This window comes from Vipera ursinii, assembly GCF_947247035.1.
Source record: "Vipera ursinii genome assembly, chromosome: 2".
Taxonomy (NCBI): Eukaryota; Metazoa; Chordata; class Lepidosauria; order Squamata; family Viperidae; genus Vipera; species Vipera ursinii.
The window spans coordinates 80,995,865-81,010,949 of record NC_139513.1 but is presented as its reverse complement, the minus strand read 5'-3'; the positions used below and the strand labels follow the sequence as shown (position 1 = coordinate 81,010,949).

The 15,085-nt window shown below is 40.5% G+C and overlaps 1 protein-coding gene across 1 annotated transcript; it reads left to right on the top strand.

The window, feature by feature from the left end:
- Positions 1-484: 484 nt before the first annotated feature.
- On the top strand, positions 485-13,912 carry GM2A (ganglioside GM2 activator). Its single transcript, XM_083355725.1, has 4 exons — positions 485-858; positions 4,214-4,366; positions 9,577-9,759; positions 10,660-13,912. The coding sequence occupies exons 1-4, from the start codon at positions 742-744 to the stop codon at positions 10,831-10,833; spliced, it is 627 nt and encodes a 208-aa protein (XP_083211851.1). The 5' UTR covers positions 485-741; the 3' UTR covers positions 10,834-13,912.
- The last annotated feature ends 1,173 nt before the right edge of the window (positions 13,913-15,085 follow it).

Here is a 15,085-nt window from a genome sequence, read left to right as displayed (position 1 = left end):
TGGCTGACTTTCAAGCTAAGTGCAGAAAAAGAACTGGCTCCCTGACATTTGGACGCAATTTCAAAGCTGTTGGCTTGGCTCAAAAGTCACAGCCTTACTCCAGAAGATAATGGCAAACCATTGCTCCAATACTGCAAGAAAACTACACGGGCCTGTTCACAGAGCCGTTAGGGGTACGCTTATTACCCCTAAACTTATACCTTAAATTCTGAATAAATGAGTGATTTTCAGTGGAGACTCCATATTGGCTCTTACGGGGAACATAATGGTGCTATGCAAATGGTGTAGAAATAAAAGATCTGAGATTAGGAGAATATGAGTTCCCAATGGGTCCCCCAGCCCCTTCCCCTTCAATGAAGCATTTTTTTAAAAAAAGTAGAACTCAATTATTTTGTAAACTACCGCATCTGAATTGCCGGAGTGATGCACCTTCCGTACCAGCAGAGGTCAGAGCGCTTCCCTTGCATCGGACCATGAAGAGAACTCGCTTTCCGGTCTCAGTGCTTGCGAAAGAAGTGACGTTTTCTCCGTCTGGAGATCTGGTGGAGAAAGGAGGCGGGTTCAGAGGTATCTCTGATGCAGGGGGAGAGGACGAGAGGCCAGTAAATAACCCCTGCTACTTTGGTGGACTCTTGGGACTCTTGCTTCCTGCAGCTGGGAAGTGAACCTCGAAGAGCTATAGATCTCTCCCTGCGCTTGTGAGCTGTTTTCCTCCTGATTTGAGCCGAGTTGATCTGAGAAATGCAGGCTTTGGCGCTCTGGCTGACCGTAGGCGCTCTCCAGCTGTTGACAGCTGTCCATGGGGGACCCCAACAACAACGCTTTGTCGCGCGGGACATGACCTGGTCCCTGAGCAAGGTACGTGGCAGCAATGGTAAATGGCTTCGCTTCTGCTACTGGCATGAAGGGTGGAAGAAGGCGAGGAATATATTGTGGCTGATCCCTTGAATGCGAAAGTAAAGGGGGCTCTCTGGGGGGAAATGCGTTTTTATTATTTTGACAAGAGGTAACGATGAGTGGCGATTGATCTGCACCCATGCATGAAGCTATATTGCAGTAACGCGCTAACTGGAGCCTTCCTTCAACCTAATCCCCTTGCTAGAAGTGATGGGAATTGTAGGTATTCCCCTCCCCCCCTTCAAAAATGTTAATTTTAATGCACAAAATCTCTCCTTGTATGCTGCTGCTTTTTGTATTTCCTATTTTATCGTAGCTCTCTTCTTCCTATTTGTGTGAAAACTTAAGCCAGGAATGCTTCAATGTTTTTGAGCTGGGGGTGTGGCAGAATGGCATATGTGACTTCTTATAATTCTATACACTCATTTTGGAAACCTGGGGTAATGCTGAAGGATTTAATATCACAAGGGTAGCTGGTAACATGTTGGCTTGTCAATGTAGTTGGAAAACAAATAACAATAGATTTCAAACAGTAAGGCTATTATCCGGAACCCACATCTGATTACTTTTTGTTGTTAGCAGAAATTTAATGTTACATTTTTTGCAGGCAGTCCGAATGACTATGCATGTGATGTTGTAGTTAATTCTTGCCATCAATGGGATGTAAATTTTAGGTATATTAAAGCCCTGCTCATTGCTGCTACTAATATAAATCTTTAGAAATTAATAGAAATATACTTCAAGCATAATTAGTGGAGCTCCCAAGGTCTCATCTTAATGGAAAGAGAAATGATTTCTGTGTAATTGTGTATTTAGAACCAGGCTAAGGAAACAATGTCTGATAGTATACTTGGTCATATGGATTTGAACAGAGCAAACAGCAGTAGGTTAGTAATTATAATATTAGTCACCCCCTATGATAGTATATAGTATTTTGCTCAAGGCTTTGTACTTGAATGCAAATTTGAATAGCGTTTCTCACACCACTGCAACCATTGCAAAATATTTGGAATTGCGTTAAAGTTCAAAATTCACTAATTCACCTGCTTTTTGAGGAGTGAGTGATTGATCGATCGATCAGTGCATGGGCCTAAATGCCTCAAACTAATTCATACATTGGAATCTGATAAGATTGCTTTCAAAATGATCTTTAATGTTACTTATAAAACTTTACACTCTAAATAAGGGGTTCTTCCTGCTCTCTGAGCTTGGTTGTTTTTTTGCAGACATTTCATTACCCAAACTGGGTAACATCATCAGTGCTAGTAAGGGGTGGGGTTTGCTCTCAGTTTATATTCTAGTGGTTTGCCTTGTCAGCGTCAGGGGTCTTGAAACTGCTAGAATATAAACTGGGAGCAAATCCCACTCTTTACTAGCACGGTTGATGTTACCTAGTTTGGGTAAAAAAAAACATCTGGAAGAAAACAACCAAACTCTATGAGTATCCAGGACCCCTCATTTCAACCCTGAATTACAAATATTCTCCTTTATTGGTACATTATAAATAACTTATTACCAGAGTACTGGAGATTATACTTGACCAAATGAAGCAGAGGTTTGGCAACACTTTGCACAAGAAAGGCGTGTTTGTTAGATAAGCTTAATGATTAAACTTCAATCCTAATTCTCAAGGATGCTTCTCTTTTTTTAAAGATCTGTGTAAATTTAGATTTCCCCAAGAGCACTTGTTGAGCAATGGACACGGTGATCTCCATGAAGGTCTGAGGTGTGTCACTACTGTTATGTACCCAGTCTAACGTGAACAGACCTGAAGTACTACTCTGTGATGAAATTGTTATAGATTGTACTGCTTTGCTTCTGTGTTAAAAGTGGTTTTCAACTGAGATGTTACCAGTTGGAGCTACGGAGAGTCATCCTGTCTAACAGGTCTCTTGAAGGGTTTCTCCAAACAATAGAAAACTCCTACACAGGAAGCACTTCTCATTAAGAGTTAAAAGTACTTGCCAATCCTGAAGGGCTGGGTGGGCCAAGCCCTGCATTTCCATAAGGAAGTATAGGAATTGGATGGCTTCTGTAATGTCCAGTGAGTGGGGCCATTGAAGAAAATTCTCCAGCAGGTAATAGAATAACTGCAATCCCAAGAGCACCACAGGATGATATTGCAAAGCAAAAGGCCACAGAAGCATTCTAGCTCTGCTTTGTCCAATCTAGGGCTGTTCGGAAGTGGTGACCATGCTCCTGGAGAATTGCAGTCTCAATACAGGTAGTCCTCCACTTACAACAGTCCATGGAGTGACCGTTCAAAGTTATAACAACACTGAAAAAAGTGACTTAGGACCGTTTTTCACAGCTACGACCTTTGCAGCATCCCCGTGATCATGTGATCGAAATTCAGATGCTTGGCAACTGGTTCATACTTAGGACTGTTGCTGTGTCCCAAGGCCAGCTTTTGTGACCTTCAGAGAAGCAAAGTCAATGGGGAAGCCAAATTCACTTAGCAACCGGGTTACTAACTTATCAGTTGCAGTGATTGACTTAACAACTGTGACAAGAAAGGTCATAAAATGGGGCAGAACTCACTTAACAAATGTTTCACTTAACAAGAGAAATTTTGGGCTTAATTGTGGTTGTAAGTTGAGGATTACCTGTACATCTGGAGGACACTTTGGATGGGAAGGCTGTTCTAGTTCTCCTGCCTGTCCACAAAGTTTTTGCTCTTTTCAAGTTTTGCTGTAGCCTAGCTTGTACTTTGGTACTCAAAGAAAACAATAAGAACAAAAAAAATCTTTTCTGGCTGTTGTCTTTTGAAGGCCACCTGTGCAAATAAGTTTTATGCAGGACCCAAATGGAACTATAAGAAGTTATAGGTCTTTTTTGTACCTCTTCTGGCTGCAAACAGTGAGTTTCCCATGATCTAATGGTCTTCCATACGAAAAATGCACAGAAAACTACATGTTTGGGAGTAGCTGAGTTTAGATTATCTTAGAAAATAGCATTCTGGGTTTAAAAGTGCAGTGGATCATGGGACTCTTCACAGAAAGTCAGGAAAATGCAGATTTATCACTTTAAGTACAGATCTTGTTAAACAAAAGAAAGGAAATCTGCAATTAGGTCAATTGAAAAGGGATAGTTCAACCACTCCCCTTTTTTCTTAATTAAATTATACATTCCAAGTTCTGTAACCATAATTTATCCTGTTAAGGAAAACATAACATAGTTGTCCTTATGCTGGGGTGTTCCAAATGTATTTGGGCTGCGATGCCAATTTAGCCAGTGTTCCCCAACCAGATTGGGGAAGGTCTTCTTGCCAAACTTAATGCACAATTTTAAATCTGGCCTTTCTTTACACATTTAGGTCCAAAACTTTGCATGGGAAAACTGTGGTCCTCCATCGGAACCTGCAGTAATTAAGAGTCTGTCTGTAAGTCCAGATCCAATTACTGTCCCTGGAGATGTGACAGTTAGCGCATCGGGGGCCAACACTATAAGCCTCTGTGCTCCTCTAAAGGTACGTGAAAAGTGATGGAACCAAACCAAACCAAAATTGTTACTTGCATCTCTGATAGTAGTACATTTGATAAAATAAACATTTTTTATTTGGTATCTTTAACTAAACCAGGCCTGATATAAGATTGCACTGTTTTATTTTTGTGGCAGCTCAACGTGGACATGGGTAGGCCCAGTTTTTTCAGCTCCCCCCCCCCTGTTCTTTCTTTCCTAGATAAAGGCATCTTTGAATAATGTTCAAATCCTGATGATTGAATCCATGTAGTTTTCTTGGAACCTAACAGAATGCTGCCTTCTGGAGTTGGTTTTTTTTTCAACTTTCCAGTCCACTCAGCAGCTTTGTCATTCTCAGCTGATGCTCCATCAAAGCATCAACCATGGCAGACTCTGCTTAGCCTCCAAGCTAACTCACAATCATCCTAGTCCTGCCTCTTGCTAGATCCCTTTTCCCCTTCCTAATTGTTGTCAAAGAAAGACATCTCTTCCAGTAGATCAGGAGTGAATAGTCTGTGGACCCAAGGCTCCTTGCCAGTTTTTAGCAGTGTAATTATTGAAAAGTGGGGCTGCACTTTACAGCCGTGTTAAATCAGAAAACGCAGGAAAGCTGTCTGCCCAAAAATAGGCCTGAAACCATTAAAAATCAAACAAAATAACAAAAAATAAGCCCTCACTTAATGTGGAAAATATTAGCCTTGCATTTTGCATAATTTCCCCATTTAGTATTTTCGGTTCCCTGTGACTAAAAAATTGGCCATCCTCCAAATAGAAGAAGGAAAAGGTGTTTGAAGATGTTTTAGAACAGTGTGTCTCAATTTTTTGGCTACTTTAATAGTATGAACTTCAACTTCCCATGCTGGCTGTGCAATTCTGGGAATTGGAGTCCACTTACCCTAAAGGGGTCCAAGGTTGAGAAACGTCATAGCCTGTAATTTCATTATTATTGGAATAGGTGGGGTTTTGGTCCCACGTACGTTGTATTGTGATACTGCTGGTTTCAGTGTATCACGTGTAGTGTTATTGGCTATTTTGGTTTATATGTTTTTACCCTGTGTAAGCTATTTGGGAGTTAGATAGCCTATTTTTAAAAATCAGCAGAAATTGGATTCCAGCTTATCTTCTCCTATTAAGCAACTAGTTGTGCATGCCATGGTCTAGCCTCAGACATATTTCTAAGGGATAATAATAAAATCAGGAGACATAGAATAATTTCATATCCGGAATGATGTCAGCCTTGAAGAGACTATAAAGGGTGCAGATAACACCCACAGAGTAATATAATGAAATTGTCTTGTGTTTATTGATTGTACTGATACAACCTACCTGGTTTTATGCAAAACATTTGAATCTTGAAAAATTATTTATATATATATATATATGAGCCTTTCAAGCCCCAGGCATGAGAACGTGGATTGTGATTTAGCTCAGATGTTGTATATTGATTTCTTCATATTTTTTCATGTGTTCAGGTTTTTTTTCCTGTCTTACTGGTTTCTTGATCTTTCTGTTACTAGTTCTCATAGCTGTGTTCATTCTAGCATCTTTTTTTTTAGATCTAGTGCTGTTTTTCCTGTTTTAGATTTCAGGCACTGAGATAGAAAGGGCTATCTCAGATGAAATAGAATGAAATTCTGTCAAAAGAAGTAGAATTTTGTGTTCTTGGGTCATCTCCAAGTTGGTTTCTGACCCATCTAGAATTGGAGCGCTTCCGTCTTCCTCACCTGGGCTATGGACTTCAGCTGGAATCAACTGATAGGCCCCTGGCTTTTCTGTTGTAGAGTCACAGGATAGTATGGAATCCTTCCAGCTATAATGCTATGGCTTGTTCACTAGCTTGAATTGAGATTGACTCAAAATGGCAAACTGAGGTTTGCTTCTAACTAGTGTTAACCCGGAATTAGGGGACAGTGTAGGAAATATCAATTGTGAATGTGCAGATGGCCTTACTGTCTTTGGGCTCTTGCAAAGTCCTGGATGCAGGGTCATGAAAGGCCAGCAAGGAAAATACCCAATGTCCTAACCCACCCAAGAACATATGATATCTATAGGGAAACACCCAGAAGGGAACATGTTTGTTACTTCTGCTCTCTTATTTACAGTATGCCAGACCTACTGGGTGAAATCTTTATGCTATGCGTGTCAGCTTTGCTGGATGGCTTGCTTATGTAACCAGAAAGAATAAATACAAGGATTTCTTGTGTTTCGGGGCTGCTCTCATTTAGAGGAGCCCGTCTTTTTGTTCAGCTGAATAAAAAACATAAAGCTCGAAGGCAACTTCTGGTTTCCTGTATTTTTTACCAGCAAAACCTCAGAACCTGCATATCACTAGGAAACTGTGACATGATCTGTATGTTTACATGTTCAAGGTTGTTTTCAAACCCAAATCTTCTGGATTTTGCTCCAAGCTTTTTTTTTTAGGAAAGTAGGGGAAAGACATATTGCTCACATGTGACCAGACAGCACGTTTTGCAACTGCTTGGACAAGGGACAAGCATTTTTCTTGAGCTTAGGCCTAGAGGTTCTCTTAATAATTATTTATTTTGTCCAGGGATGCTGTTTGCTCCCTGGCCATGGCAGCTTTGCAAGTACTGCATGCCAAGATCCATTCAGTCCAATTTCCACATCAGTTTGCACCTTAAGAACACAAAACGATGTGAAAATTCTCATTAAAATTCACAAACATTCCTGTATGTCCTGGGCCAAAATAAATTTTTAATCCTATTTTTTTTTTTGAGAGAGAGAGAGAAATACTATATTGCAAAATTTAGAAAAGTGTAACATGGTAGTCTGGAAAGTATTTATTAGGTTATTAAAAATGTGACTCAGGTATAATCAAGGCCTCATCTCTCCTTTCAGAGAGACATTTCCTTCAGGCATGTGCCTCAAGAGCATTTCATTTCAATTGCCAGATATTCAGAAGTTGCTGGAAGCCAGTTTCATGATGTCTTCAGCTACAGCCACACTCAGAATGCTGGAAAAAGATGAGCCTGTTCATACAGCTAACAGCAGGAAAATCTAAAAACATTCAGCCAATGCCCTGCCTTCCATCTATGTTTTCATTTCAGAGTGAGATGGTTTCCCATCTAGTCCAATTAGATATTGTGGCCAGTGTATCTTGCAAACCCCAAAGTCACTGTCCCTTTGCTATATTTTAAACTTCTGGGAAATAGTAGCATCTTAGCGAACCTCGGTGGCAGCTGATCTCTGTGAGGATGGGGAAGTGTAAGGTCATGGCCAGAGTGACTCAATAATACCACACATACACACCCTGTGAGAAGTGAGTCTACACCAGTTCTTCCCAACTTGCATGTTGCAATTTCCCTTCAGCTGTGATTTTGGAGGTGCTGGTAAGGAGCTAGAGATAAATTGTACCCGCTTATGAATAGAGATGATGGCTGATTTGAGAGCAGTGGGGGGAAAAAAACAAACCCCGTGGAAGTGTTCATATTAGGAGGAGAGGGAATCCCTTGCATAGGAAAAGCAGAGTTTCAGCTGTTCTCAGAAGCATCATGGAAAACAGGACAAGCGTCTGAGACCTTTGATACCACACAAGCTGGCCTGCCTTGTGAACACTTGTCCTGTGAATTCTTATCATGCTGTTGGGGGAGAGGAGGCAATCCAGCCAGAGCCCAGAGGCTTAGTTTCAGGATTCTTTATACGCCTGGCCACCTTGGGTATTTAAACTGAGCTTTTGGTGTCTGCTATTTCCTCTGAAGACCAGCACAGGGCAATGGTATTGAACCTTTATTTTTCCTGCTATGGAGTTGTTGTTCAGTCGCTAAGTCGTGTCCAACTGTTTGTGGGCCCGTGTACTACAGCACACCTGCCTCCCCCCTGTCGTGGAGTTTGCCCAAATTCATGTTCATTGAGCCAATGATACTTATCTAATCATCTCATCTTCGGCCATCCCTTTCTCCTTTTGCCTCCAGTCTTTCCTAACATCAGAAATGGGTTTGCAATGAGTCCTCTCTTCTCATTTTGTGGCCAAAATATTTGAGTTTCAGCTTCAATATCTGTCCTTCCAAAGGACAGTCAGGGTTGATTTCCTTTAGGAGCTTTAGAGAATATTCACAGAGGGAGGAAAAAGGGATGGCAACAAATGGCCGGGAAAGACAACGTCAGCTGATACTCTGCAGATGTGTTAGAGCAGGCATGTCAAACTGCTGGGCCCGCGGGCCGGATGCGTCACGCCGAAACCATGTCCACCCCATTGCCTGCAATGGGAAAAAAGTCATAATACATCACGTGACGTCATGTGACGTCGTGAGTTTGACATGCCTGTGTTAGAGGATAGTGTTTCAGCTGTTAGCTAAGCAAGGTGGGCAGTTTGGCATGTTAATATAAAACCTTTGGAAATCACCAGGTTGGAGAAATCTGCTTTCTATACCAAAAAGGATGTAAATGGGAAGAGTATAAGGGAAACTTGCAGCATTTGTATGGCTCTCTACTGCTCACAGGTGGTGGCTTATGATAGCTGAGAATGTAAGAGCAGCCTTGCTGAATCAAATAAAAGTTGCGTTTGACTGGCATTATTTTCTCAGCTGGTCATTAGGTTTATGTCAAGGGTGCCCAAGTGATTGTAGCTTAGCGTTAGAACGCATGCTTTGCTTATTAATACTCCTTACAAAGTGACAGGGCCATCCTCTCTTTTTAACTTCTGTATGTTGGATTACTTCATGGAGAGCATGTCTGTGAACATGCTCCTTTAATCCAGTGCATTTTAAAATTAAGAAATCTTTTGCAAGCGAAGGCTTTCTCCCACACTTTCTCCCAAGTTGAATAGACAAGGAAAATGGCAACATCCAACATTGCATTTCCCAGTTGAGCTTATTGGGAGTGTGGCATCCTTTGTCCAAAAGGTGATAGCGGTAGGAAAAAAAGGAGCTTTTCTGGGGATGAAGTTTACACCTCTTTCAAGGTGTGTCTCCCTGATATTTATCTTCTTCCAGGTAACGTGGGGTCCCGAATTTAGCTGTCGGACCAGATTCAGTCCCTACTCATTTAAAGATGAGTCAGGGTTATTGTTTTATTCCTTCAAAGCAAGTAGCCTAAACAGTGATGCACATTCAAAAAATTGACTGAGCAATCACTGATTTCTCAAGTTGTTTTAACTAGTCTGCTATCAACAACCTATTGGAAAAGAGAAACACCAGGTTGTATTAATGACAGGAAGAAATTTTCAGACGGAATATTAATGTTCACATCTATTTCCAGGCAGATGTCATACTGGAGAAGAAGTTTGGGGATATCTGGATAAAAGTCCCTTGTGTGGATCAGCTTGGGAGCTGCACCTATGATGATACTTGCGCCATGCTGGACAGTCTCATCCCTCCAGGCGAGCCATGTCCACAACCATTGCAAAGTTACGGCATTCCATGTCATTGCCCATTCAAAGCGGTGAGCCTTCTTCCTCCTTTTGTTTCTTAGTCTGGGAAACACAGCAACAAAATCCTTTGGGCATCAGCAGCTCCTTACACTCCTTTCTCTGTAAAGTTGGTGTACCACCAATAGCTGTGTGCCTCCATTAATGCAGCTCTGTCCAGAAATAGATGATAAACTTGCCAAGATTTTCAGCTGTAGTCAAATCTGCTTTATTTACATAACTTCAGCCTTACAATTACAAAATGAATGCATTCAGGTGGCCCATAATGCAGTGCATCTCTGAGAAAGCTTATCAATTAAAAAATAATGATGCATTAAAATAAAGGAGTTAACTTGCCAATAGAACTGGACACCTTTCAAAGGGGAATCTGGATTTTCTGTGAAAGCATGTAGCTTGCTATGGATAGATCACAGCATGCAGTCCTTGCGTACGTTTTCCCAAACTCTTTATTGTGCCCCATTTCAGCCCAATTCTCTTGGCTCTTCGCTATTTTGCCAGTGTTAATTTCCAAGTTCTTTTTCAAATCTGCTTTTAGCAATCTATCTTGTCATAGTAGATAGCCTTTTTCTCAGAGGACCTAGCCAGCATCTCGGGCTATAGAAGATTTGCCTGTGTTGACTATCCACCAGGCTTCTAGGTACCGAATAATAATATAGAAGCAGACAATGGAATGTTCCATACTGGGTCATGTTCAAATGCACAAATGTGTTTAAGCAATTTGCAGTTATCTTTTAATTGATTACACTGAAGAGCTATTTCAGTAGTTCAATCCTGTAAATGCCTCCTCATTTCTGCTCCTGTTTTAAAGGATATGCTTGGTGTGCTTTATTGGTACTCAAAGTGTACTCTGACAGACAGGGAGAGGCAATGTATCAACTTATGGAGACTGACGGGATGGCTTGTCTTTCTTTCAGGATACCTACACCCTTCCTTCCTCTGAATTCTTCATACCCAACATGGATTTGCCTTCTTTCCTCACCAACGGAAACTACAAGATGAGAGTTGTGCTGAGCAACGGGGACCAAGAGATGTCCTGCACCAAGCTGTCCTTCTCCTTGCAATCAGAGAACATACATGCAAAGCTTTGATGGCTACACTGAGTCTTAGTGTCAAGGGCCACGTTTCTTCCAGCTTTTTCTATCCTATTATGACTAACACGAAGAGTTAATTTGCCACATTTGAAGAGGAAGGGTTATAGTTACTGCTTTTGTGATTGCCTTTAATTACTTGGAGGACCAACTGGAGAATCCAAGGAAAGAATGTTCCTTATTAGAAAATGATGCCTGCCTATCTAAAACTTATTAAGGACCAGGTTGTACAAATTATTGGTTGGAAATGAGGATTTGCATACATTAAGCCTATGCTTAGCTGGCAAATACTCTTGCCATGTGCATTGGGCCCAGCATTGGAGTATTCCACTGGAGGATTCCCTATTAAGATTTCCCTACATTACAGAGTCTTAAATGGTAGATAGAGGCCTCTTCAAGGCATGAGTTAGTGGAAGTGTATATAGGTGTACTGATGACAGGATAATCTAAACCAGGTATTAAAAAGACTGGAGCAGTTGCATTTTCTACTTTGTGGATGCTCCTTCAAACTAGCCAGAGCTACCTCTTTTGACATTTTACAGAACCTGTATGGAGTGGCTCTTTCAGTATAGCAGAAATATTTTTTAAATTTTCATTCTGAGATGAGTATTATCCATTAGTTCCGCATAAAGACATGTATCCTTATCCTGCTGTTCATAAACTGAATGTTTTCTGGGGAGGCGAGTCAAAGCAAGCATGTAAAGAAGCATTTTTTTTAAGTGAGCAGTTTCCACTTTTTACATAAGAATGTACTAATTCTTTTTTTTTAAACGAAGTGTTTACAGAGGTATTGCTGGGCAAAGCAGCTCATATCCCTCTAAATGAGCATTTCTCTCCTTGTTTGAAGACTGACTTTTTTGTTCCTAAGGAACCAACTGGCTCCACTTATTAACAAGTGTCTTAGAACCCAACTTTCTGTTATTTTCTAACATACTGTACCTCCCTACGTGCATTAAGCAAAACTTGATTGTCCAATTGGCGCACAAATTAGTGACCCAGGAGGTAATTAGATAACTCAGACGTCAATTAAATAGTGCCATAATTTGAATGTCACGTATAAATATCCTGCTAACAGAAGGTTCAGCCTCCAAACAAGGATCACCAAGCGATTCTCTGGTGCAAGGAAAGTGTATTATTGCTGCCCTAGCAAAGCATGTTAAAATTAGAAACATTTTCTGATCGCAGCGTTTGAGAAGCACTAACCATGAGCCGTCATAAGCCTCTTTATTAATGGAAGGCAGCATTAGGGTGCTGCTCTTTTATCCTGCTTTGTTGCAGGATCTGCTTCTTTTGCACTGGGCTTACTGCGGTTCTTCAGAGCCAAGCTGACATACCATGAAGTAATGAGGGGTTCTTCTTACTAGCCAGCTTGTTAGGGTTCAGAAGCTGTTTTGGAGCCAGAGGGAATGATTTTGATTGTGCTTCCCTGGCTGGCTTTCACATTTCAGGGAGGATTAGAACATGGTTTTCCCATTCTAGCCTAGCACCTTAGGTGCTACAACATACAAGCTCTCAAAATGTCTTCTAGATATTTTGGACTACGACAAGTAAGCTGGACGTGACTCCTGGTAGTCGGTTAGAGATTTCCATGGAATTGATTCCAGCAATAATGGAAAATTAGTGTGGTCCTTGCAACTTTCTGGGGTTCTGATTTGCTTCCCAGTCTAACCTACAGTTCTAAGATTTCCTTAGACATCTCCCATCTGAGCATATTAGATGTGATACAGCTTAGCTTTTTGCAATTGGCGAGAGCCAACTAGGTTCAATGTAGGTAATCCCTGCCTCCTAACCATGCTAGGTAGAGCTTAGGGGGCATCCATGCAAACAATCCAGAAAAGAATCCTTGTGCCTATAAGCTCTAATGTAAGAATTAGCCTTGGCAGCAGTTATTGCTGGATTTAAAAATCACACAATCTTTCTCCCAACTGTAAGGAGTAACCTTGGATGTATTGTTGTTGTTTTTTTTACTTTGTCCTCTGAGCAATAAGAGGCTTAGCTTCTACACCTGCATTTCTGTGCAGAAATGTATGTTTTGATGCTATTGCTTTTAATGGCATTAATAGAAATATGCCTCTCAAGTTTTAGAATTCATTGAATTTTTGGTACTTCTTGTAATCTGATGGCATTCCACACAGTTTAAATGGATAGGCCAGGGGTAGGCAACCTCGGCTCTTTTATGACTCATGGACTTCAACTCCCAGAATTCCTCTAGTCAGCTGACTCAGGAATTCTGGGAATTGAAGTCCATGAGTCATCAAAGAGCCAAGGTTGCCTACCCCTGGGATAGGCTAAAATGACATTACAGTAGTTTTGTATTCTATTCTCTGGCTCCCCAAATCTTAGTTCTTCCATCTACCCAATATGCTTTTTGATCTTACCTCCACTATATACAATATGTTCCTGGTTTACCTTAATTCTAATAAAAGCTATATCATTTGGTATGAACAGGAAAAATTCAGCGCACCTTATACTGGAGTAACTATCCAAATTATACTTGGAAAGGTTCTGTTGCTTAATCTTGAGTAAATTTGAAGATTTGTTTTAATACACGGAATTTCCAAGTAAAAGTGTCATGGAAAATGACAGGGAGTGGCAAAAGTTTCTTGCATACGGCAACGCAGTCATTTCCTTCTCTTGTCCCTACAATTGTCTCTAAATCACATGTATAAAAAGGATTCTAGACATGACAGTATTGCCTTCAAACCATGCAATTATCCTGTATTTCTGTTTTAATTGTCAGCTATGGCATGGCTACATGACTAGCATTATTCAGTAAACTACTGTTAGAACTTTGTACGGCAAAGGCATTGCAAAAAAAAATGACAAGATAATCATTATGATGTATTTCTGAGAGTTACACTCGCAGGGAAGCAGTTTATGTACTTGTTACGCATCTTGTTCAAAAAGTCCCTTTATCTTTTCCCGTACTACTTTTCATTAAAGATGGGTTTTCTTACTTTCTGCAATTATCATACTTAAATCCCAATGTTGATTTACAGAGACATGTGACATGAGCAATACCTTTTCCTCTAAATGGAACAATGGAAATTCAAAATAAAACTTTTTGTCTTATAATAAAGTAGATACGTAATTAATTCAAACCATTCCTACAAAAATGCAATTCTTATGCTCATAAAGTGAAATGGAAATGATCACATACAGTGAAGTGGGAAGAAAGGCCATCTTTATTCCTTTCAATACATTTATAACACATTTTTTGCTTCTTGCTTCTGAGTTTTGTAAATGTGAAGAGCACACCCTTAAGTTATCATGATCAGTAATATGAGAAATAGATCATACAAAATTTCCCTGTAACTGATCTTTGGTAACATTTTGGTCACAAACATAATTTCTCAGCAACATTTCAAAAACAATTTGCCAAAATTGTCTTCTGCAGAGTTCCCCCCTCCCCAGTCTAACCTATATACCCTTTGTTGATTTGTTGGCAATCTTCCATTTAATGACTTACTGGTCCAACTCTTCTAAGCTTTTGAGATCACCTAAAGTTAACCAGGTATTGCAATCAGCTGTGAACCACAGAGATATTTTTCTACACTACTGGGTAATGTTGCTGATCTTTTGCTACTTCAGTTTAAGCAGATGTATTTTTAATAGACCTGTGATAATCAGGCAACAAATTGAAACAATTTGTTCTTGCATGATGATTCATAGCTAGGAAAACTCGATTATCTGGTTTTTTAAAACATTATTCAGTTACTAAAGCTACTAAAACAAAACCAGATTTTGTTTCCAGTTCTATTTATTGAAAATAGAAAATAAATAAACTTGTGGACTTCAACTCCCAGAATTCCTCAACCAGCGTGCCTGGCGGAGGAATTCTGGGAATTGAAATCCACAAGTCATAAAAGGACCCAGTTTGTTGATTTGTGCTTAGATTGTAAGCCGCCCCGAGTCTTCGGAGAAGGGTGGGATATAAATGGGATTAAAATAAAAAATAAATAAAAATAAAAGGGCCAAGTTTGAAGACCCCTGTTTTAGAGAGTCATTGAGGCAAGGCCATTTGGAGGTTTACCTGTGTCCTCAAGGTCACTCAAGTAATGCAAATGTGTGTGGAGCCTTCTAAGGCTGTAGGATGTTTTCTGTCCAGGGTCCCTTCACTGTTGAATATGGTAAAGGTAAAGGTTCCCCCGCACATGCGTGCTAGTTTTTTCTGACTCTAGGGGCCGGTGCTCATCTCCGTTTCAAAGCCGAAGAGCCAGCGCTTGTCCAAGGACGTCTCCGTGGTCATGTG

Coding starts and splice junctions, on each gene's coding strand:
- GM2A (XM_083355725.1), top strand. CDS start 742: ATGCAGGCTTTGGCGCTCTGGCTGACCGTAGGCGCTCTCCAGCTGTTG. Junction 4,367..9,576: donor GCCTCTGTGCTCCTCTAAAG/GTACGTGAAAAG, acceptor ATCTATTTCCAG/GCAGATGTCATACTGGAGAA. Junction 9,760..10,659: donor GTCATTGCCCATTCAAAGCG/GTGAGCCTTCTT, acceptor TCTTTCTTTCAG/GATACCTACACCCTTCCTTC.